Below are 22,841 nucleotides of genomic sequence, written 5' to 3'. Positions count from 1 at the left end.
CATTCTCTAGGCCAGGGGTGTCCAACAAGTGGTCCGGGGGGCCACATGTGGCCCGCAGAGCCCTCTGATGTGGCCCGCGACCTCCTGCTCTGGGATGGTGGTTTGGCAAGCCCAAATTGTAGGTTGCCAACCCACCATCCCAGACCATCAGTATTGTGAATGAAGCCGGCGGTAGAGAAAGCAAGCAGTTGCAGAGCAGAGCCGCATAAGCTGATGCTTAATGTAAAGCGCCAGCTCCTGTCACAATCGATACCAAATGCACTCTGCCTGGGACAGCAACATCCGGGGAAAATTGAATGGAAGACTATTATTAAAGGTAAGTTTATTACTGAAATCACAGTGTATACACATCACAGTGGGCATCTCTGATCTGGAGTGGTTACTAGGCTATTTTCAAACAAATCCTGCACTGAGCCATAGACTTATGTTATTACCTGTGGGTTTGGTGTGCTTTCAGAAAGTGAAATTCAGGATGTAATAGAAGTCTATGGCAAAGTGCAGCTAACCTGCAGGAAATGTGGTGCATCAGTGTGAAAGCAGCCTTTGGACCCAATCAGACCCTCCATTCACCCTCCAATCCGATATGCTTAAAAAAAAGAAAAAAAGAAAAGAGGGATCTGTCCCCTTTCAACTGGGCGGATTGAATTGGAGGGCCCATAGAGCAGTGTGGGCTGTGTCCGTATCCGTTTTGCATATACAGTGTGGACACCGACCTGTCATCCACCCATTCCACTTATTTTGGCCCGCAACCGGTTACTAAGTTGCTTCAATGGCCCTCGCTCTTCAAAAGGTTGGGCACCCCTGCTCTAGGCTATATGTATATGGGCATGGACTGGTACGCTTGGCCAGAGTAATTTCCAATACAATTTTTATAACACATACCGTATATAACACATACTGTATATCTTTCTACTGGAAAGATATATGCGTTATATAAGAGATAATTCAGCTTCACTTTGTATTGAAATTACTCAGGCCAGGCGTACCATGCCCATATAAATATAGCCTATAGAATCTACTTTTTATATTGCATGGGCGACCTTAAAATGATGCCCCCCTGTGATGTATTTGCCTATATGTCTCAGTTTAATTCTCCCTGCTTGCCATGTGTGATTCAGTCCTCGGCTAACAGGTTATTGAAGTGCTAATGTCCCCTCACTATTTCTAAAGGTTAACTGATCTATTGTGTTGTGTGAAGGAGATCTGTGTTTAAGTGGCTTGTGTTAATTATTCTGATTGCTCCATTGTGGTAATTATCTCTCTATATGCGGGGTCGAGCTGTCTAGTTAATGTATTCAGTACAACTAGTAATTAGCGTCACTGATGTCATTGTCTAAAGAAATGTGTCTTCAAGAATCGGCACCGAGATGTCTGCCTGTCCTCTGTATGAAGAGCCCCCACTGTGTGAAAAGGGGGTGGAGATTTCATTGTTCTTTGATTGGTGATTAGCTTGTAAACTGTATATATATCTAGCTGAATGCTGCCATTAAAGCTGTCTTGTTCCAGCACTAAGCTTGTCTCATGTGTGGCTTTTTGGGCGACTCCAGGAATATTCCTCCTCGTGGAATATTGGGGTGATTTTCTTATGGGGAGAAGGGAAGACTTTGACGGGTATATCATACCAATACCGTCACAATTGGTTGGCAGCAGCGGGATTTTCCCGTCTACTCTCCTTTACACCCGGATTCCAAGCAGACACTGGAAGAACTACTGGAAGTTCGTGGAAGGATTGCTAGCAACAAAACCAAGCGGGTCATCATAGCAGAATCAATGGAGCTAGACCAGGAGGGCGGGATTGCAGCAACGCCAGCAGTACAAGAGATGGAGACACCAGTGATTCAGGAGGAGGAATCGCCAGCCAACAAGCTAATGAGAGAGAAGCTAGCATGGTTCGGTCCGAACCCAACGGCGGATGTGGTGGTGAGAGTGATGGAGCTACAGGAGGCTAAAGAAATAAGGGACGCAGAACTACAGTTAAAACTGGCAGCAGTCCGACAAGCAGCCGCACATTCTCCGAACAGTGAGTACAGCACAGCAGACACAAGGAAGATTCCGTTTAGCGCTTTTAAAGCTTTTGATGAAAAGGACTGTGAAATTGATAACTACCTGGCAGATTTTGAGAGACAATGTAACCTGCACCGAATAGCTAGAGGAGAGTGGGTTGCGATATTGTCAGGCAAACTGTCAGGCAAAGCTTCTGATGCTTTCCGGACCGTGCCAGATCAGGATATCCATAGCTACGCCCGGGTTAAAGAAGTGCTCCTGGCTCGTTATGCAGTAACCCCAGAGTCCCACCGACAGAAGTTCAGGGACTCACGCAAAACCACGGAAGACTCTTACGCGGAATGGGCATGCCAGTTATCCCTGTCGGCCTCTAACTGGGTTAACAGCAGCCAGGCCACCACCGCAGAGGACATTTTGCAACTAATGCTCCTGGAGCAATTTTACAATCACATCCAGACGGATGTCAAAGATTGGGTGAGAGATCGCGGGCCCATGACTCTACCAGAGGCCGCGAAGTTGGCGGATGAATATGCGGATACTCGCAAGACAAACCAGGTCACACCACGGGTACAACCTCCACGACCAACGGCGCCCTCACACCCACCAGCCGCTAGATACCAACCTCCTAACAGACCGGTGACATCTAGCCCTCGCTATCCACGCCAGGAGGACAACGAACAACGCTGCTTCCGGTGCAAACAGCTGGGTCACTTCAAGCAGAATTGCCCCATGAATGACAACACCAGGTCAAATTGGTCTCAAACTGGGTACCGCCCACCAGCAGCAGCCCATTGTGTAGACTCGGCTTGGGATCCCCAGGAGCTGGGCCTGGAAGAACCATTGGACACCCTTTACGAAGTCCTCACGGTACAATCTGTTATTACGGACAACAGGGAACACCATTGTCAGCTGGTCATGGGCGACAGCCATGAGCCGGAGGGGTCCTGGAGGGAGCTGGGCAGAAAGAGGCACCGCCGGCCACCCTCCAAGAAGAAGAGGTCCTGAAAGCCGTATAACAAGCTGACCTGGGAGGAGAAGGAGCGACTGGAGGAGAGGGAGTCGCAGCGGGCAAAGTTTTTTGGTAAAACTACCACCTGTGTAACATGGTGAAGCAGAACTGCACATATCCTTGGAGCCATGTATCTAAAAGGCTTTCAAATAAGAACTGCTGATACCTTAAATTGGAACTTCGTTTTGGAAAGCCATGTCAGTTTTTGCCCTCTGTGTCTCATTGGCGAGATTTCCCTACACTTCCTTGTTCCATAGACAAAACAGTAAGTGGGGAGAAATTTCTCCAAAGTAAGCGAATCCTTTCTCACCAGGGTCAACAAAACTAGTACCCCTATTTGAAGATTATTCCTCTACCCCTTATCTAGTGACAACCCACAATTTGGGATTTTATTTCACTTTTGGTGATACCGTTAAACTGTTAAAAAAGGACAAATGGAGCTGATGAATATCCCTAACAAAGACACACAGAACAATAAAAACCAGACAGGTGTTCTATTATAATCTCCACTCTATCCAAAACAACAACAAAACAGTTTTGCCTTTAGTTATACTTTAATGTTGCATCCTTTTTTGGAGTTGTGTGGGTTAACAGAGGGCCATATTGACAGGATCACTAAACATCCCAACAGGCACCTAGTTTTGGTTAACTGAACATTACTTTCTTTATACACATTTAAACTACTACGACAGAGTGGTTCTCAAAAGATGTGTGATATTGTGAAATCGGACGAAGCATAGGGAAATTAATCACTTGGCTTACACACTAGTTAGCATTACCTACCCCACTCAGGTGGTCATAGCATCCTCCAGCAGAAGAAACATTTGGCAGACCCTGCCTAAAATGTAATACTATTACTAAAACATCTATTGCTTTCTGAATGTACTTGATAAAATAGAAAATTGTGATCTGTTCAGTATTTGGAAAATCCACTTTGCTTGGTCTCTTTGTTTTTTACGCATATAAACAGAAACTGAACTGAACAAAACAAGCATAAAAGCATCATGAGTCAGTGAAAGTTTTACTGGCCTGAAATGATATGCACTAAAATATGATCATGGTGTTTATCTTTCCCGATCTAATAAAAGAAAACATGTTTGGATGGAATAAAGTTTCATAATAAACCCTAAGTGCAGCGCATAGTACATGTAAAATTTTGACACTGAGGTTTCATTGGCCGACAGGTGGTGAAGAAAGAAACCTGTTGTGATCTTAGCTGTCAATCATTGCTTACTCATTTGGAGGTTATTTAATACCAAGAGTGTTTTGTTATCTCTGCTCAACATAATTCTATACTAATAGATGAGCAATCAGAAAACATTGTTTTTGCATACTAATAGAAGTCTGGTTTCTCTGAATCACTATCTGCACATTCTGCTGATGATCTGAGGCTAACAGGTGGCAGGAGGGAGATTGTTTTTTTAGATCATGAGAACTATAAGCATACTATGCATTTGTAACATGCAGAATTTGTTGGCCTCAACTTTAGAATACAGTTTTACTTAACTTCAAGTCAACCTTTTACTTGCAGCAATCTGAGAAAACCCTGGAGCTGCAGGGTTGTTTGGGTCACAGTATAATACAAAGATAGGTTATTTCCCAAGCATGCATACCAGTTCATAAATTACCTGGAAGTTCCAGTTAAATTATGAACATAATAGCACAAAAAAATTAACTCGTTGGGTTCTCTCCATCATTTAAATACAATCAAAAGACAGTAAGCAGTGCAAACCACATGTTAGCACTGTGAACACCAAACACAAAGTGTCATGAAATGCATGCAGAAATACAGACACTTATGCTTTGTACCATGGATTAAATAAATATAATATATACAGTATAATAATATAGTTTTTTTTTTGTTGGCAAGTGTTTAACAAGTAGTCTGATAGGCGTTCCAATTGCTGACAAAACTCAGAAAATAGGAAATAATAGGGCAAGAGCAGTATTATTACTCATTCCATTATATTTAACAGGGACAATTGGGTTGATCACAGTCACTTATCATTGGTTGTTGGTGTCCCAGTGACAATGAGTCACTCATCAACCCACCTGCATGTGCGCCGCCCCCCCAATTCATGCGCCTGGGCCCAGTGGCATATCTAGGGTATGGCAGTTATGGCAAGTGCCATGGGCACCATATGAAGGGGGCGCTGTTGAGTGGCTGGGCAGCAAGGCACTTACCAGGGTCTGAGGGTCTCTACTTCCCTCCTCCCAAGCATAGGCAGGATCTCATTTTCAGCACATTTGCTAATGGACAATGGCAGTGCTATCCCTGCTACGTTCAGCCACATCCCTCCCCTGTTCTCCCAGGCTCTCCCATTCCATCTGGTTAGATTGGCAGCGCACAAAGAAGAAGGAGGAACATCAGTTTCTCCCTCTCCTCTGTGAAAACTGAGGCCTTAAGTGATAAAGATTTAATCACTTACAGTATTGGTTCTGCATTTACCTGGCCTTGGAAGGCAGAGGAGGGATCAGGGGTTTATGTAGTAGGGATCATGTTGTTTTTTTAGATGCACATGATTAGAGCCTGATGCTCTAATTGGCTTTAAAAAGGGTGGACTTGAGATGCTGGGTGTGGGGCGATTGGTTGAGCACCAGCCACCACTGCCCTCTACTAATACCATACATACATACATTATTCTAACTGAAAGGGTTTGCATACCACACTGAACAAATGGCTCTTATTGTTCAAATGTTCACTGGCCCAGTGGGACATTCATTGCACATTACTATCATTGAAGCTCCCTGCAGTACCTTGCTTTTACAATGAAAAGAGATTATAATGTGATTCTTTGCTATATTCAGAATGTGCAAACAGCGGAATGACTCATAATAATTTTAGAGATGCAATCCACTCTGAGTGGCTGCTGCCACTGCCAGGCTGTCTATTTGAATAGCGCAGAGTACCGTGTGTTTTTGGTATTACAAATATGAACATTTTACACCAATAATGCTAAAAAGTGACACAAATTACATATTGAATTTTTCCTTAAATAACTCCTTAAATCACTCTTAGTGGCATTTCTGTGGGTGAGGGGGTGGGGTGGGGTGTCCGCACCAGGTATTGCCACTTGCAGGGGGCCCTGGTGCAGCTGTCAGTGACATGCAGAGTGGCAGTGGTGTGCCAGGTACTGGAATGCCCTCTGCAATCCAGCACCCAGCACTGAAAGAAGTTGGAACTGTCAGGTAGAGTGACCTCTGCCTGATAGTAGATGTATATTCCTTAGACATTTGCATTCGAAAATGAAAAAAATGAAAACGAACGTGCAGAATCCGAAATCCGAAAGACCTGACATAAAAACAATGCTTTATTTTAATTTTCATTGCTACAACAGTTCGACATAGATAGGAGATTTGACAGGACGCTGACAATAACAATCTGTATCTATCGAACCTGCGGTCGAATGTGCCTAACCTTAACTCTATTAGTCCTAGATTATTCTACATAGAGAGAAAAGATTCAACACTATAGAGACAGTGTTAGGGTAGACCATTCGACAAGAACGACGAAGATTCGACGAAGCAGCGAAAAACATACGAACGTCGAATCTGTCATTGAAGGCTTATGGTGTCTATCGAATGTTCTAAGAAGATTCGACAAGCCGCTAAACTGTACCACGCCGCAATCGTACATTTCCGGTCAAATGCTCGGCCCATAGGCTATAGAAGAATTTGAATGTTTGTTGACTAGTAATAATAATTTATAAATATAATTATTACTAGTGTCATACAACATTAGAATTCTTCTATAGCTTGTAGGCGGAACATTCAACCGGAAATGTATGATTGCGGCGTTGAATCTTTTAGCTGCTTCGTCGAATCTTCTTAGAACATTTGACAGACACCATAAGCCTTCAATGACAGATTCAACCTTAATTCATTCGGATTTTCTGACTATTTTGTTATTGGGTACAAAAGGTGGTCCAAAACCGATATAACATAAGTATATATAAGGTTAATGGAGGTCATTTTACATACATAGATTAATACAAAGTATAAAGATAGCAGTACTGTAATTTAGTTGACAGGTAAATTGAAGACGAGCGTTATGATAGCTGTAGTAGTAAATAATATAGAATTCCTATATATGAATTATGTAAGGGAATGTCAGGCAAGGTTAAAGAACAAGGCAGAGTGTTCGAACCATGGATCCCATTTTTTATTGTATATCTGGTTCGTGTTCTGTATTGTATGATACATTTCTTCCATCAGTTTCATGTTGTTAATCCTTGCTTTGAGGGGTGCCAATGGGATTACTGGTGACTTCCAATTGGATACGACAAGCCAGTGGATTGCAACACAAATTGTATGTACCAGTCTCATATTGTGAACCGAAAGACCAATAATGGGGGAGAAAATAAGGCAGTTTTGTAATGTTAGAATGATATTATTGTCTGAGATTTTGGAAGCAAATTTTTCTAACTGCCTCCAAATATATTTGATCTTATCACAGTTCCAAAAGATGTGAGAAACAGTTTAGTTGCAGTCTCTAAAACAGTGTGTGTGTGGGGGGGGGGGGGGGGGTAGGGAAAATAGCATGAAGTTTAATTGGGGTACAATACCATCTCGTAAATAGTTTAAGGGCGGTTTCTTTGATAGACTTAGACTTAGTGCACTTATGTAAATTGTTTATACAATTGTCCCAATTAACAGTAGAAAATGTGAAGTTTTCTTCTTGTTCCCACTTGAGCATGTATGGGAGTTTGTTAATTTCAGTGTTATTGATTAAATTGGGAGTATATTTCAGAGATAAATCCTTTTTTTCTTGGTGATTTAAGGCAAAGATTTTTCTAATCCGAAGAAAATTATCGTATTCCGTATCCGGAATATGGTGTTTGGATTTTAGAGAGGAGAAAAAGGTGAAGTTAGTACCTTCTATGAAATTGGAAAGTGAAATCAGGTCATTATCTGTCCACCAAATGAGATCCGTGGTGTCATGTGCAACCTGTCTGAATTTCGGGTCACCTATAAATGATGCACGTGGGGGTGATTTGGCTATAAGATTAAATTTCTGGTTATACAGTTTCCATAGTTGATATGATTGTGAGACTATTTGATTTAGAGAGTCTATAGATCGATATGGGATTTTGTTTCCCCATAATATACCTGAAATAGAATATGGTCGGATGGAAACTTTCTCAAATTCTACCCAAGGGACCCCTGGGTTGGGAATGTGCCACGGTGCCATCTAGCTGATAGGTAATACAACCACAAGTCAGGGAGGCCTAACCCTCCATGTCTTTGGGACCTATATAGGATCAATCTTGATAAGCGTGGATGAGAGTCTGACCACATAAACCTATTCATGTCAGATTGGAATTTAGTGATCAATGATTATTATCTTATTGAGTCTAATAGGGAGTGCCCTAAATACGTACAACAGTTTTGGGAGTAATGTCATTTTAACTGCTGTGATTCTGCCTAAAAACAAAATCTTAAAGGATTTCCACATCTTTAGTGTTGATCTTAATTTTCGTATTAATGAAATGTAATTTTTTGCAGCGAGATCTTTAAGGTTGGGGGTGAGGTGAATACCTAAGTAGGGGAGAGATTCTAATGAGTAAGAGAAATTAAAGGAGGAGCGTAAAGACTCTAGGGTGTAAGGTGGGATGTTAATTGGCATGCCCAATGATTTAGAGATATTTAGGCAGATTCAGGTATAGTTATGCCGGCGTATCAGTAGATACGCCGTCGTAACTCTGAATCTGTGCCATCCTACATTTAAGCGTATGCTCAAACTGAGATACGCTTAAATGTTGCTAAGATACGAGCGGCGTAAGTCTTCCTACGCCGTCGTATCTTAGCTGTCTATTTACGCTGGCCGCGTACGCTGATTTACGCCTAGAATATGTAAATCAGGGAAGATATGCTTATTCACGAAGGTACGCTCGCCCGTCGCAGTAAAGATATGCTGTTTACGTAAGGCGTTTTCAGGCGTAAAGATAAACCACCAAAAAGATGGCGCAGCCAATGTTAAGCATAGTCGAATTTCACGTCGTTTGCGCAAGTCGATTCAGAATAGGGCTGGGCGTAGGTTACGTTCACGTCGAAAGCATTGACTATTTGCAACGTGATTTGGAGCATGCACACTGGGATACATCCACAGACGGCGCATGCGCCGTTCGTTCAAAACGTCATTTACGTGGGGTCATGCTTTATTTACATAAAACACGCCCACCTCTTCACAATTTGAATTAGGCGCACTTACGCCGGCACATTTACGATACGCCGCCGTAACTTAGGACGCAAGTGCTTTGTGAATACAACACTTGCCTCTCTAACTTGCAGCGGCGTAACGTAAATTACATACGCTACGCCCGCACAACTTTAAGCCGCCGTACGTGAATCTGGAAATTTAACTGTTAGGCCAGAGAGAGAGGCAAATATGTTAAGGGTATGTAAAAGGTTGGGTAGTGCAGTCTTAGGATGTGTTAAGAACAGTAACATGTCATCTGCGTACATACTTAATTTATAAGTGTTACTTCTTGTCGAGTAACCCGTTATGTTTGTATGGTGTAGGATAGCCGTAGCCAACGGTTCAATAGCTAGCGCGAATAACAACGGGGAAAGGGGGCAACCCTGACGTGTACCCCTGCCCACACTGAAGAATTCTAAGGCCCCGTACACACCATAGAATCTATCCGCAGATAAATCCCATCGAATGGGTTTCAGCGGATAGATTCTATGGTGTGTACACTCCGGCGGATATTTATCCGCGGATAAATCTCCCCTGGGATGAATTTCCAGCAGATGAATATTTGCTGACATGCTCAACAAATCCATCTGCTGAAGTCCATCCCAACGGATGGATCCGCTCGTCTGTACAGACTCACTGGATCCATCCGTCCAAAGGGATTCCCCGCACGCGTCGTAATGATTTGACGCATGCGTGGAATTCCTTATATGACAGCGTCGCGCCCGTCGCTGCGTCATAATCGCGGCGACGGCGCGACACGTCATCGCCAGAGGATTTCGGCGCGGATTTCAATGCGATGGTGTGTACACGCCATCGCATAGAAATCTGCTGAAATCCTCTCGTGTGTATGGGGCCTGAGTTGCAACCTGGCAGTCTTATTCTAGTGGAGGGGTTATAATAGAGTGCGTGAAAAGCATGTAGGAATTCATCAGTAAAGCCATATTTGTTAAGTTCTATATCTAAGAAATTCCAAGAAACACCATCAAAAGCTTTGTTAATATCAAGGCTCAACATGCAAAGAGGTCTCGAGTTTATATTTGCGTCTTGAATAATGTTTGTTGTGACCAGTCTGATGTTGTCAGTGATTTGTCTACTAGGGATAAATCCAGATTGGTAGGGGGAGATCAGATTAGGGATAATTGTGGCAAGTCTATTTGCTAGGACATTGGATAGAAGAAGGTCCTGGACTGCCGCACTCCTTAAAACGATGTCTTTATATGTACAAATAAAATCCAAAAACAACCAAAGCAATACAGTCAAAACGTGGTGAACAGCAAGAAAAAGGTGGCTGACATGTTTCACATCATGTAATGCTTACTCATAGCTATAAATTTAGTACTCAGTCACTATATGGTGGTCCGACCAAGAACATGGGTGAATGGTAGCATCTTGAGAATTTGCCAAGATTATTGGGGTGCAAAAAATGTGGTCTATTCGTGAATAGAGTCATGTGGGTGTGAGTAAAACGTATAGTCTCTTGCTCCTATATTCAATGCTCTCCATGAATCTATCAGCTGCGAGTCATTTAGGGGACTAATGCATTTTTTAACGAAACAAATAAATAAAAACAAATTTTGGGAGTAACTAAATAAATATATTTTTCGGACGAAAATTCAGAAACAAAATATTTCAGTGTGCACATGTCTATTCCTAGCTGATGGCTAGAGAGGTAACAGTTTGTGAGTGGGTATTATTATAGACTAATATTGACCACCAATGATGAGGGGTTTACCATTACAACCCCTAACTACCAATGATATGGGGATTATTGCAGCCATTTACACCAATGATGGGAGCTACTATTGCTGCCTCTGACACCAATGATGGGGCTTATTTTACCCTCACAGTACAAGTCATACACCAAAAAAAAACATCCAATTTATTGGCCATGCCTCCAGGTGTTTGGAGGCTGTATTTTTCTTCTTGATCCTTTCAAGATGTCCCTTCTAACGATCTTAAAATGTTGTCAATTAATGCTGGTGATGGCATCTCTGAACTTCTGCTAGTTGGGTGGTTTAAGATTTTATGTTCAGTCTGCTCATGTTGTTGATTGCCCTCCACCAGCCAATTCTGCTAAATCATGATTATTACTGAAAATAATTTTGATGTGTGGGAGCTGGGTTGTTTTCTCAAAGGCAAATGTATGGTTCACTTGCAAGGGAATTGTCATTCTTCAAGGGAATTTTTCTTTAGCTTAGCAACTATGGAGAATATTTACTTTGCATAGATTATACAATGACATACAAGGGAAAAAAATGCACACAATTGGATGATGGATGTCAGCAGAGCATCCCCTCATTCACTAAACTAAGGAAATATTCCCTTGCAAAGTGAACCACCTATTAGTAAATCAAACCCAATACCTCAACATTTATGGCACACATATGAATCACTGTTGCAAAATTTTGACCAGATACAGATAATCTGACCCTTGCAAAACTCTTAATAACAAAATAACATTGCAGTAGCTTAAAGTTTGAAAAAACATTCATCTTGTTATATGTAAATATAGTTCTAAATTAGCAACCCAAAAGTACTGTACTTCGTTGACTTTTGGAACGCTTTTTGCAAATACTGAAATTTATACATGTATTTGCTATATTTCTTATAATGGAGTCTGCTGTTATGCAGTAAAGGTGCTTTGCTTTTACATGTAATGTGGTAATTGACTCTACCTGATTAAACCTTTGACCTCCAGAAGATTCACCCCCCTTCATGACCAGGCCATTTTTTGCTTTTTGACACTGCTTTTTTAACTGACAATTGTGCGGTCATACATCTTTGTACACAAATAAAATGTATACCATTTCCCCCCCACAAATAAAGCTTTGTTTTGGGGGTATTCGATCACCACTGGGTTTTTTAATGTTTTGCACAACAAAAAATCCCAGTAAGCGTATATTGATTCATTTGCACAAAAGTTATAGCATCTACAAACTATGGTATACATATTGTATACTGGAATATGTATTTGTTTTTTTTTGTTTTTTAATGCTAGTAATGGCGGTGATCAGCAACTTATAATTGGACTATGATAGTATGGTGGAGAATCCGACACTAACTGACACTTTTGCAACTTTGTGGGAACCAGTGACACTATACAGTGATCAGTGCTAAAAATATACATTGCCACTGTACTGGTTGAGAAAGGGTTAACATCTAGGGCGATTAAATGGTTACAAGTATGCCTAACAGTGCTTGGTGCATTTACTGTGTGCTGTTTTTAGTAAGGGATATGATTTGCAGAGAAACAAAAACCGGCACATCCCCATTGACAGAACAGAGCTCTGTATTGTTTACATTCACAGAGCTCTGTCCTGTCATCTTCCTTGCTGATCAGTGGGTGCCGGCGATCAATCATTGGCCGTCACCCACTAATCGGTTTGTGCTGTGCGCCCCCTACCCAGAAGTGCTGGATCACATTCTTCATACCCGATCCAGCACAGAAAAGACGCTCTGCCTCTGTACCCCTACGTGAGGCAGTCGGCAAACAGTTAATATGGGATTGTATATTATGCTCATTTGCACATTATATAAAAACAGTACTTTTATACCTTACTTCTGGAGCTGGAATTCCAACCACAATGCAGTCCAGTTGTACTTTGCTTCCTTCTGTAACTTCCCTACTTTTTATTTTCTGAATAAAATTTGGAGGCTGCTCAATAGTCTCTTCCAAATAAAAAGAGGAAGCAGGGTTGGTTTCTACTTGCAAAGCCTCATTATCAGTTTCTGGTCCTATGACTTCCAAACTCTCAGGTTCTTCAGAGACTGTCAGATCTATTCCTGTATCTACTGGCGAGCAAACAGGCCTCTCTCGGTTTTCTGACTGGCTGGTGTAAGTAGAGAGGTCTTCTTCAAGAGTTCCACTTTTTATATCACGTTTTCTACTTCGATTCTTTAATGTCTTGGGCCTTATCCGTTTGGAACTGTTGGCTTTAAATAGCGAAGAAAGCTCTTCTATGAAGTCTGCCGCTTTATTTAGAAACTCTTTCTTAGACTCTGTCTCAATCCCGTAAGGATTATTCCTCTGAGGCCTTTTTGTATCTTTAATGTCTTCCCCAGAGTTCTTTGTACCCTTTATGACATGTTCTTGTCTAAAGTTAGTCTGTTCGTCTTGGTCAGTGGTTAAAGGCTGGCTTACTGGTGATTTTACAGAAGATTTGGTTTGTTTTTTCAATTCTCTTGGAGGACATTTAACAACTGGCACTTCTTTTTGTTTCCCATCCTGGTCAATTGATTGTCTTGCCAAATGAACACTTTGGTCTAATTCCTCCTGGCTCAGGAAAGCAGAAAGATCAGAAAAGTCATCTGTTCCCCCTATATCATCAACTTTGTCAGAGCAATGACTGTTCTCGTGATGCGTTATTGTTTCACCTTGATAGCTCTCTCTCAGAAGCTGAGAAATTGATGTAGAGCCTTCTATATTATCGTCTTGCATGCTGTTAACAAAAAGAACAAGGTCCAGCCATGTAAATAAAATGGTGGCTTATTCTTCAGTAATAAATGCTTAAAACCTTAGCATGCCAATAAACTATATACACAGTTAACTTAAAATAGAAGTACCAGTAATATTTTTTATATAAGAACATTTAAGAGGAATATATCTAAATGTACATTGTGGATTATGGAAACCTTATACATTAATACCGATTCTAATTTACTACAAAAATTACAGATATTTGACAAGATACTACTGTCTGAATAAACGTTATTTAAATAATATATTCTATTATTACTATACTTATTAAGTAGGACCCCATAAATTGGGTTTAAAAATATAAAATAGCTGGTTTTAGAGTTTATGACTTCACACCATGTGACCCCAACTAGTGTTTAAATGTACTATGAGTGAAACTTCAGTAGCCACCCTGGCGATATGATTATGTCAGATTCTTGCATCTCAAAGCAGTACAATTGTTTTATATTTTAGGCATGTAATTCTTAGTAATAACACACCTAAATCTGTCCAAACAAGAGTCTAGTAGACATCCTGGGTATGATAAAGTTTGAAACACAAAATCATAAATTATAATATAATAAATAGCTGTAAATAATTATAAAAAAATATATAATAATTATACTAAAATTAATTTCCCCACTATTTACTATCGCTCAATTCTGCAAGTGTTCTTATTTACTTTCGCTGTTTTCTAACGGGTCTCAAACCACTTTTGACATAAAGGGACACCTTTTGGTTGCTATGGACAATCTCAAGTTTCAAGGCATAAAGAACAGTATATATAATATAAAACTGCATGAGGGGCACTGGACAAAGCACTAGGGACAAAAGGGATGTGAAATGATTTCATACAGTAATGTAATCTATAAGATTATAGTGTACTGTATGTATTATGAATTTTGGAATTTGCCGCCAGACTCCGCCCGTGCGTCGCGCCGCTTGCAGGGAACGGAGCCTGGCACACAGAGGCATCGGGCGGCGGACACAGCGGGGGGGACAAGGCAGGATCCTGGGGACAGGGTAAGTAACCTGCACCTGTATCCTGCAATGCAATCCCGAGTGTGGTTCGGGGCTACCGCTAATGGTACTGAAATTTAACCCCGAGCCACACTCGGGAATACCGCCAGGGAGGTTAAAGTTGGTCAAAGAACAGATACATTTTTGTGTAAATATCTAACTTTCAAGGGTAATACAGATATAGCCCACCCACAGACACTATTAAAAAAAAAGCATTTATCAAAAAATGTGTTATAAGTAAATACGGCCTTATAAGAGCTTTAGAAAATAGTTACCCTTTGTAGAATGTTTCCAAAATGTTACTGCAAAGAGAATGCCTATGCAATTTGGTGTATGTCTAGGCTGCATGAAAAAGCGGTTGCCATTAATAAAAGATATAAAATTGTAGAGAAATTCATAAATATACATTTAGAGCCGGTTCACACTGGGGCGACCTGGGATCCGGCTTCAAGTCGCCCCAAGTTACCCCAAGCTGCGCGGTAGAGAAAATGAATGGAAGTGAATGGGAGCCGTCTTAATGTACACTACTAAAGTCGCTCCGACTTCAGAAAAGGTTCCTATACTACTTCAATCCGACTTCTAGGCGACTTGTAGGCAACTTGTACCCATTGATTTCAATGGAAGTCGCCTCAGAAGTCGGATCACTGTCTTAACTGAAGCAACAAAACAGGAAGATAACATACATTTCTCAGGCAAACCCCTCCCCCCCCCTCCCACAGAGTGATTTTTCTTTGATTGACCACTGGAAAGCCTCCTGTCCTGGACGCGACTTGAATTTGCCTTGTACTGTCCTGGAGGCAACTTGAAGTTGCCTGATGATTCATACTGAAGTCATGTCCAAGTTGCCTCCCAAAGTCGTGCTAGAAGTTGTGTTGCCCCTGTGTGAATGGGCTCTAAATAGACTTTAATGCAAATTATTTTAGTTACATTACTTTTGTCACTTCCTTTGTAGCCAATAAAACAGAGTAGTAAATTCAGAAAAAATACTGCGCTGGTATCCTAAAAATATGAAAGCAGCCAGCACAGCAATAGACAATAATGCGTAATAAATGGCAAAATAAGTGCAGCGCTAAGAAAGTGAGAAAAACCTTTTTGGGGTTAATAAAATGTAGGTAAGTATATAGTAAGTGCAACTGAACGTTCACTGTGCTATGTGTAAAAATAAATTTACATAAATATATTATCATACATCAAGAAACGATAATAAACATGGGTGCTCAACCTGTGGCTCTCCAGCTGTTTCAGAACTACAATTCCCATGAGGCATTGCAAGCTACTGACTGTTACAAGCATGACTCCCAAAGGCAGAGGCATGATGGGACTTGAAGTTCTGCAACAGCTGGGGAGCCACAGGTTGAGCACCCATGATAATAAATGACCATGAATGGTTAAAACGAAAAAGGTGATAAATATCCAAGGTGAATGAAAAAATTGTTGAATAGGTCAAAAGTGCAAGAGGGAAATATCCAATAGGTATATCACATATGTGCATAAATGTGGATACAAAGATGAAAGTTATACTGGTGCTAAGAAAAACGTCCAATAAGATACTAAAGTGCAAAGGAGAAAATGTACAATGGATTAATTGCCAAAGACAAAAACAATGTTTCTGTGAATAGTCCAAGGTAGGGGAATGGAGTACCAATGCCAGGGTGTGAAAAAGATCCACCACCAATATATGGAAGAGGCTTACCAGAACTAGTGGACTCAATAAGGCGTATGCCCAATGCGTCAACCAGGCAGGGGAGGTGTAACCACACCAAAAAGGGGAGCTTCCGCGTCACTCTTTCATGACCACAATGGAAGGTGATCCCTTGATCTTTATTGCGGATCGGTCTTGGGATGACTCGATTGTTTCAACAATGATACACCAAGGAGGCAAGCTGTATTTCTTGATGAGAAGCGATCCAAAAGAGACAGAGAAACTTCACATATTGTAAAACAGCAAGATGTAAAATATACCATATTTTAAAAGGTCAAGAACACTCACATGTCCAAGGATAAAAAAGCGCTTATTAAAAATATCATTCAGCATAACGCAATGGCACCGACAGAGCTTGACCCAACACGCTTCGTCTAATGAGGCATCATCGTCGGGTTGAGCTCTGTCAGTGCCATTGCATTATGCTGAGAAATATTTGAAATAAGTGCTTTTTTATACTTGGACATGTGAGTGTTCTTGATCTTGCTGATTTACACTATGTGGAGTTTCTCTGTTTAGAGACCTTTGATATAGACCACAGGGGCAAAGTTGGGGTATCTGTGTTTACAGGGATGGGAAAAGGAAGCATTGTTTTTGGTGCAAAATCGATTTTATCCCAAAGAAAATATTTTTTTCATTTGGTTTATTTATTCAGAAGACCAACTGCAGCTTGAATAAGCAAATTGTCTAGCCAACTGTTCACATTTTGTGTCTATGATGTGCAAAGACATAAGTCATGTACATAGGGTTTAGCTGTAAGCTTGAACTTTAGATGACACATAACTCATTAGGATAGATGGGGCCTATGTAGGTGATTGGTTTCGGCAGCTAGTGCAAAGGCACGATCAGCATGCAAACATTTTCTTTCTTCCTTTCACTAGTGACAAGACAGGAGATTTAATTACATTCTACAAATTTTTACTAGAGCAGCACATTTGATTTCTCGCCATGCAGAAATATTACAGATCCAATAATACTATCAGTAGTGCTTTAAAGGGGACCTGTCATTGTCTTTCATTGACATATAGCATTTAGGCCAATTACATTTTTTAACAGAAAATATAACAAATACATTGTATATACAACATTACAATAAAAAGGAAAGTCTCTTTTTTGGTTTAACCTTGTTCTGCTTGTATACAGTGCATCCATAAAGTATCCACAGACCTTCACCTTTACTACATTTTATTATGTTAAAGCAGCGGCGGTGCGTCCATAAAGGGCGCAGGAGCGCCCCCCCCCTCTCATGCACCGCTCTAATCCCTATAGATAGATTCATGCATTGCATGAATCTATCTCTGTTCGCTGCTGACACCCCCTATTCAGGTGTCCAGACCCTTTTCGAGCACCGGGCACCTGAATTACAGCAGTGGGGTTGTTTTTTGGAAGCACCTGATTAGAGCCATCGGCTCTAATAGGCGTTCAAAAATGTGAGAAGCGGGCGCAATGCTGTGCGTTCGCTTCTCACTCAGCTGTATATTCGAAAAACAAAGGAATTCTCTTTGCGAACATTAAACCCCCTTTCAGCCAATCAGGTGCGCCGGGTCTGTGTTACCTGATTGGCTGAAACCACAGGCGCTGTGATTGGATGCCTATCAGGCACCCAATCACAGCAGAGATCAAGAGGAGCAGCGGGAGAAGACATTGGGTCGGGGAAGAAATGGAGGACCCCGGACACTGCTTGCTGCCCAGCCGCCGTCATCCGCTGCCCACCCGAGACAAGTTAAGTGCTGGGTAGACGGAAGCGGCACAGTGGCAACACTTGGGGCACAGTGGCACATTTAATGGGCAAAGTGGAAGCATTTGGGGCACAGTGGCAGCATTTGGGGCACATTGGCAGCATTTAGGGCACAGTGGCAGCATTTAGGGCACAGTGGCAGCATTTAATGGGCAAAATAGCTGTGTTTAATGGGCACAGTGGTAGCATTTGGGACACAGTGGCAGCGTTTGGGCACAGTGGCAGCATTTGGGGCACAGTGGCATCACTTGGTGCACAATGGCAGCGTTTGGGCACAGTGGCAGCATTTGGGGCACAGTGGCAGCATTTAATGGGAAAAGTGGCTGCGTTTGATGGGCAAAGCGGTTGTGTTTGATGGGCACAGTGGTTGTGTTTGATGGTACAGTGGCTGCGTTTGATGGGCACAGTGAAGCTGCAATTGATGGGTGTTTTTTTTTCCAGAATTTTTCAGTTTGTTTGCGCCCTCCCCCCCCCCCCCCAAAAAAAATAAATAAATAATTGAAGCACCAGCCACCACTGTGTTAAAGCCTTATTCCAAAATGGATTAAATTCATTATTTTCCTAAAAATTCTACAAACAATACTCCATAATGACAATGTGAAAGTTTGAAATCTTTGCAAATTTCTTAAAAAAATAAAAAATCACACGTACGCAAGTATTCACATCCTTTGCGCAATAATTTGTTGAAGCACCTTTGGCACAAATTAGAGCCTCAAGTCTTTTTGAGTATGATGCCACAACCTTGGCACACCTATTTTTGGGCAGTTTCTCCCATTATTTTTTTGAAGGGCCTCTCAAGCTCCATTCGTTTAGATGGGGAGCTTGGTGCATAGCCATTTTCAGATCTCTCCAGAGATGTTCAATCAGGTTCAACTCTGCCCTCTGGCTGGGCCACTCAAGGACATTCACAGAGTTGTTCCATAGCCACTCCTTTGTTATCTTGCCCATGTGCTTAGGTCATTGTCCATTTGGAAGATGAACCTTTGCCCCAGTCTGAGGTCCAGAGTACTCTGAAGCAGGTGTCAATCCTGACTAGTCTCCCAGTTCCAGCCACTGAAAAACATCCCCACAGGGCCCACAGCATAAAGCTGCCATCACCATGCTACACTGTAGGGATGGTAATGGCCAGGTAATGAGCAGTGCCTGGTTTCCTCCAGACATGACTCTTGCCATTCAGGCCAAAGAGTTCATTCTTTGTTTCACGCACGGAAGAACCCCTTGCTCTGATACATAGCCTGGAGTGTTCGCACAAGGCTAGCCTCAGACACTCATACTTTTTTTGTTTACACTAACATACAATTTTTCAGGACAAGGTTTTGGGGTGTGTCCCTTCTTCAAGGTCCCAGCAGTACTGATTCACAAATGTTTCTTTCATTTTTAAGCAAAAATGTGGGTATATATATATATATATATATATATATATATATATATATATATATATATATTACACATACACACACACACACACACAAGTGCCCCCTCAGCAAAGCTGTGCTCCGATAGGCACGCTTCTGAGCTGGATCGTGTGTGTCCACAGACATTTACAATGCGGCTTGGCCATGCCCCATGCTCCTTCCTCACAGAATTTGACTATAAAACCTCATATAATTTATAATCTTTTCTTACACTTAAACTCCCAAAAAAATGTTTTGGCTGGAGTAGTGCTTTAACCCTTCATTATCTACCAGTACCAGATAATATACGTTTTAAGTGAATCTTGCAGAGGTGAGAAGTTATGCAAAACGTTATTTTCACAATGTTACACAATGTATTCTCTATTTATGCTGTAACACTTGTTACAAATAAACTGCAATTCCTTTTAGAGTAGAATAACCCAGAGAAGAGAAAAAAGGACCTCACCAGCATCGTGTCGTATTTATATTTAGCATACACTGTGACTTGCTGTCACAGCAGACTTATGACTAAGGACCACACTGACTGGCAATGGGCTAATGCTCTGTGATCTTCTTTAGCAAGTTGTTCCAGTTGCCAAATATAGGCAACCTTAATGGCACACAAGTGAAGTATCACATTCTGAGATCTCCACACAGCCCTTCTATGTCAACGTGTGTTGTCTTTTCAATCAGGCAATCAATCATTGTTTCAATTTTTATCAGTTGGTGTATGTGCCCATAGCAGAAAAATATTACATTCTTACCGGCACCTACAGTAACTAGTATATAGAGGGGATCGAAAGTTTGGGCACCCCAGGTAAAAATTAGTATTAATGTGCATAATGAAGCCATGGAAAGATGGAAAAATCTCCAAAAGGCATCAAATTACAGATTAGACATTCTTATAATATGTCAAAAAAAGTAACCGTAGATTTTATTTCCATCATTTACACTTCCAAAATTACAGAAAACAAAAAAATGGCGTCTGCAAAAGTTTGGGCAGAGTTAATATCTTGTACTGCCCCCTTTGGCAAGTATCACAACTTGTAAACGCTTTTTGTAGCCAGCCAAGAGTCTCAATTCTTGTTTGAGGTATCTTTGCCCATTCTTCCTTGCAAAAGTCTTCCAGTTCTTTGAGATTTGTGGGCTGTCTGTCACGCACTGCTCTTTTAAGGTCTAGCCATAGCTTTTCAATTATGTGAGGGTAAAAAGGATGCGCTAAATAAATAAATCAATAAATTGTGGGAATGATTATATGAATAACCAATTAATCAAAACCATAAAGACCTAAATGAAAATAAATATAAATAATGGTGGGATATTAGTGGGATATTATACCATACAATAGTGTGTGAAAAATAATAAAATAGTGCTGATAGTGTCCAACAAATGTATAAGACTCCTAAGATAGGAGATCAAACAGATATTGTGCATAAACAGTCCAAATAATAGTGAAAAAGATTTTGCAGGATAAGTCCATAAATCTGTGTAGACTTCCTCCTCCACCAAGGAATGGAAATTAATCACCGCAAACAAGTGCTCATGGATGGCACCTTACCACAAAATGTTGATCTCCTTAACCAAAAAGAGATCGAAATAAGCATGGATTTAACATAAATCAGATTTCCATAAGACACCAGAGGAATCGATATCAGCAGATCCAGCATCCAGCCTCACATAAAATAAGCCAAGAGAAAAATCGCCATAGTATGATAACGTTTAATAAACAATTAAAAGACAGGCAACGCCAAATGGCCCCTTACTTGCAAAGTGCCTTTACCCGGCACTGAGGCTGGTCTGCGTTGAATGATTGTTGGGGGAGAGGTCCACGCTGCAGGATGAATACATCGGCGTGCGTTCCACCTCTGTGTGTGCGAGGACCAACAAAACCGGAAGCGGAAGTCCGTCCGTATTGCGTAAACCAGGAGCTCTCCTATAAATAAAGGATGGCTTGGAACACAGATTTGGCCAAAATTTTACCATCCAAGCCATCCTTTATTTATAGGAGAATAACCTGCCATTCCAGATACGTAACTTACGTTTTGGAATGCCCTTGCAAGTTACAATATGTAGGCAGAACCACCAGAGAACTCAAGGTGCGTATTAATGAACATGTAGCGAATATTCTTAAGGGATTCCCCAACCACAGCGTATCTAGACATTTTGATGAGTGTCACAATAGAGACCCACGACTTTTAACATTTTATGGTATTGACAGGGTAATTAGCCATTGGAGAGGCACAGATCTCAAAAAGACAGTGTCCCAGAACAAAACCAAATGGTTGCACCGGCTGCGAACCATGCGACCTCTGGGTTTAAACATTGATCTTGATCTAAATTGTTTTTTAACTAATGAATAGATCAATTTTAGATCATTTTAATATTTTGCCTTATTGTATTTTATTTCATTTTAATTTTAATTTAATGTAATTTTTATTAAAAAAAAAATATTATTATCCAACATAATTCAGAATATGGGCATTGTATATTCCTTCCTTAATAATGTCTGGTAACCTATGATTGTTGTGATAAAACTATAACATTTTACTAGTTTATACATCTGTTTGTATATGCAGAGTTTGATTGGCCAATCTATTGCTGTATGCATTGGTTGCTTGGCGTGGGACTGAGGCTGTCATTACCTTTTCGTTCCTCCCACTTAAACCTGATTGGATGCCCTATATTAATGGCCCATACGCGTGACCAGTGACGCTTCCCGACGACGAGTCAATCTCGAAACGTACGTCGAGGCGCATTGGTCACGCAATCCCCTACGGACGGACTTCCGGTTACGGTTTTGTTGGTCCTAGCACACACAGAGGTGGAACGCACGCCGTTGTATTCATCCTGCAGCGTGGACCTCTCCCCCAACAATCATTCAACGCAGACCAGCCTCAGTGCCGGGTAAAGGCACTTTGCAAGTAAGGGGCCATTTGACGTTGCCTGTCTTTTAATTGTTTATATAACGTTATCATACTATGGCGATTTTTCTCTTGGCTTATTTTATGTGAGGCTGGATGCTGGATCTGCTGATATCGATTCCTCTGGTGTCTTATGGAAATCTGATTTATGTTAAATCCATGCTTATTTCGATCTCTTTTTGGTTAAGGAGATCAACATTTTGTGGTAAGGTGCCATCCATGAGCACTTGTTTGCGGTGATTAATTTCCATTCCTTGGTAGAGGAGGAAGTCTACACAGATTTATGGACTTATCCTGCAAAATCTTTTTCACTATTATTTGGACTGTTTATGCACAATATCTGTTTGAGCTCCTATCTTAGGAGTCTTATACATTTGTTGGACACTATCAGCACTATT

General features: G+C 41.2%; 1 protein-coding gene across 7 annotated transcripts in view; it reads right to left on the bottom strand.

The window, feature by feature from the left end:
* The window catches only part of MYPN (myopalladin), a 207,582-nt gene that overhangs the window by 65,402 nt on the left and 119,339 nt on the right, over nucleotides 1-22,841 (bottom strand). For all 7 annotated transcript variants that reach the window (XM_040362165.1, XM_040362167.1, XM_040362170.1 and 4 more), the window contains one exon: nucleotides 12,767-13,651. In XM_040362165.1, the coding sequence (XP_040218099.1) occupies nucleotides 12,767-13,651 (885 nt within the window). The remainder of the gene's footprint in view (nucleotides 1-12,766; nucleotides 13,652-22,841) is intronic.

This window comes from Rana temporaria, chromosome 8, assembly GCF_905171775.1.
Source record: "Rana temporaria chromosome 8, aRanTem1.1, whole genome shotgun sequence".
Lineage (NCBI taxonomy): Eukaryota > Metazoa > Chordata > Amphibia > Anura > Ranidae > Rana > Rana temporaria.
This window is presented reverse-complemented; position numbering and strand designations above follow the sequence as displayed.